The sequence below is a fragment of the Alligator sinensis genome, unplaced genomic scaffold, assembly GCF_000455745.1.
Source record: "Alligator sinensis unplaced genomic scaffold, ASM45574v1 scaffold619_1, whole genome shotgun sequence".
NCBI classification, from domain to species: domain Eukaryota; kingdom Metazoa; phylum Chordata; order Crocodylia; family Alligatoridae; genus Alligator; species Alligator sinensis.
This window is the reverse complement of record NW_005842134.1, coordinates 244,569-247,721: the sequence shown is the minus strand read 5'-3', so window position 1 is coordinate 247,721 and position 3,153 is coordinate 244,569. Positions and strand designations below refer to the sequence as shown.

At 42.5% G+C, this 3,153-nt stretch overlaps 1 protein-coding gene across 1 annotated transcript in view; it reads right to left on the bottom strand.

The window, feature by feature from the left end:
* The window catches only part of DKC1 (dyskerin pseudouridine synthase 1), a 26,250-nt gene that overhangs the window by 17,662 nt on the left and 5,435 nt on the right, over nt 1–3,153 (bottom strand). The window contains exon 3 of the mRNA XM_025205949.1: nt 2,141–2,205. Within this exon, the coding sequence (XP_025061734.1) occupies nt 2,141–2,205 (65 nt within the window). The remainder of the gene's footprint in view (nt 1–2,140; nt 2,206–3,153) is intronic.

The window sequence follows — 3,153 nt, the reverse complement described above, 5'->3', positions numbered from 1 at the left end:
AAAAAAAAAAAAAAAAAAAAAAAAAAAAAAAAAAAAAAAAAAAAAAAAAAAAAAAAAAAAAAAAAAAAAAAAAAAAAAAAAAAAAAAAAAAAAAAAAAAAAAAAAAAAAAAAAAAAAAAAAAAAAAAAAAAAAAAAAAAAAAAAAAAAAAAAAAAAAAAAAAAAAAAAAAAAAAAAAAAAAAAAAAAAAAAAAAAAAAAAAAAAAAAAAAAAAAAAAAAAAAAAAAAAAAAAAAATCACACTTTTTGGGTTGTGACAAAATTATTTTTACTTTAGGACTTAATATAGACTAACAATTTTCTATTTAATTATAAATGGCTCATTTTAAAGAAAAAAATCCAATAATCAATTACATGAAAACAAAGTTACTTCCCATATCATGAAATGGAGATATTTATCTTCTATTTATCAGAGGCATTATCAAATAGATGGCTAGACTTAGCTTCTCTACTGCAGAGATCACAGCTAATCCAAATTTTCTTAGTGTACATAATTTGAGAAAACAAAAACTTCTATTTTTCAAGGCTGTAGATAATAGGAGCAAATTCATGAAGAGAGACTAAACCCTAATCCCATAAAGCAGTGCTGGGCAACTGGCAGTTCACATGCAGCCCATGAGATGTTAACATGCAGCCCTTGGCATCTCACCCAGCCACCACTTCCCCTATTGTTCCAAACTGCAGTAGCAGCCAGGGTGTTGGGGATTTCCCTTCTTCCCCCAGTTCCTGCTGCATGCCCCCTACTCCAGCGCAGCCCGCAATGCCAGGGGAGTTGGCAGTCTGGAGCCACAATGCAGAGCAGTGCCAGAAGGGAGCCCAAAGGGTGCTGAAGGTGGGGCAGGGTGCACCTATGCACTTGGGGTGTGCAGATCGTCATGCCTGTGGCTGCCAACAGGGCACATGACCCCCAGCTGCTTTGAAGCTAGAAAGCTCTGCCAAGGGATTTACTTTATTTCAATGTTGAAAAATGCTAATTTAGGGGAATTACTTTTTAAAAAAAGAAATTCTCAGCACAAGCATCTCCTCCTTTTACTGTTATCCATATCCATGAGGATAAATATCAGATGTAGTCAGCTGTAATGCAAACAACTCTATGTGGCCCTCAACTGCCATTTTAGTCTCAAAATATTATTGACTTGTTAACAAAAAGGCAGTTTTATTCCAAGACACACAAACACACAGAGTAGAACATGATAAAACCACACACATCAGTATACCAACATTTGTTTGTTAGGACAATACTTTACCTTATTTATCCAAATCCAAGACTACTTCAAATCTAAAATGACCCCCCCCCCCCATTAGATTCTATATATGGAAAATTACCCATCCCCCCTGCAGTGACGGCACTCCCCGACCCTACTCTACCTACTGTCTGTAGCTTCTGCCCCACCCTACCACTTACCATCAGGCACATCTCTAGCCCTACTCAGATTAAGGATATAGAGCACATGGGCTGGAACCATGCCTGCAATGGTAAGTAGGGGAGGGTGGAGGCAGAGGCTGCTATGGCTCTGACTCTGACACTTAACCCTGGGTTGGAGCTGCAGTCAGAGCCACAGCAGCTGCCAGCATACCCACCCCCTCCCCCCTACCTGAATGGGGGGAAAAAACCTTCATCTTGGATTCAGTAAGTGTGAAAGTAGTCTTTCCCACCTGGTAAGAGCAGCAAGTTCTGTTTTTCTACATATTTTTCAGTCCCTCTTCACTGTAATATCTGAGTGCAATCCTAAAACAAGGTGAACAACTGATTCATAAGATTTCAACCTTTTTCTTTTAAACCAACATATATATGATCCCAGATTAGGTCCTTGAACTGCCATTTGAATAGTTTCCCCTTGCATCGCTTTCTGTCTGGCTTTTCCTTTTCCCTCACAGCTTGCAATCTCAAACTGCAACTGTTTAAATACAAGCAGCTTTGTTTCAAAAACCACCCACAGCCTAACAAGTTTGCAAGAGAAGACAAAAATCTTTTCTGGACAGCTGCCTAAATGAAAATATGATGAAGGAAGTGTCATGACTGCCTAAACTACCTCCGAGAGCCAAGCCAAGGAACCAAGGCTTTGCCTCCAAGGCTTGCTTGGAGGCAAACATAGGCCTACAAGACAAGAAAAAAAACAAGATAAAAAAGACATCACTTACAGCAACATCATCTGCAGGTAGCGATTTCCTGTCCTTCTTCTTCTTGTGCTTCTTCCCTACAGAACCTGTGCAAGGAACAGGGAGAGACAGTCACTACCTTTCACTCCAGACCCTGCCCAAGCCTAAGTGAGTAGAACTGTGTAATGCAGCAGCCACCTCCATCAGAAAATAAATAAATAATCATCCAAACTCACTAGAGAAAACTGCCTTCTAAACCAGTATGTTAAGATCCCTTAAAAACATATGGATGTTTACTGGGTCAGACTGTAGGCCATTTTGCCCCGTCTAGGACCAGGACAAAGGCCTTGGTATGGAAGAACCTGAATTGGGGTGAGGGTGGGGCTCTTCCTTTCATGCTGTGGCTCATCTATGGGTTGAGTTTTGCTGGTCGGCATCCACAAGGTCCCTGGAATCGCTCAGGGGGCAGTGGGTGCTGGCTGGCGTGAACCCTTATTAGCCCGTAGCCCTCACTCCGGTTCCGGTTTTCTTTTTCACATGTTCCAACAAACCTGTGGTTGCATTTTCCTTTCAAGTCCTTTACCTGCTACAGAACATAAGACCTGCCACTGACTGGATTAGACCATGGGTCTGTCTTGCCCAGGCCCCCGCTATTAACCAGTGCCCTCATTCCTCTTCTTGCTTTCCTTTTAGTTGTCTCCAATTATTAGCTGATGTGTCCCCACTGGCATCTCTTCTTAAGGGAAGTTTAGTTTTCCACAATGGACCAAAGCCCCTGACCCTTGGCAGGTCAAACAGGCTTGTGTCACTAGGGCAGGGAACTGGGACTGACCAGGGCTTTTTCCACTGGTCCTCTCTACTCGCAGCCTCCACCATTTAAGGCCCATTCAGAGGCTGTCTCCCAGGCTCAACAACCACTGCTGCCCCTTTCCTCAGCACCGCCCGTCCTTCCTGGACCGGCTCCCCCAACCCAGGCTCGATAAAAAGCAGCCTCAGTCTGCGGGTCTGAAGCCGACCGCGTGCTTCTTCCGGCGAGCGGCCCCGCTTGCCGGCCG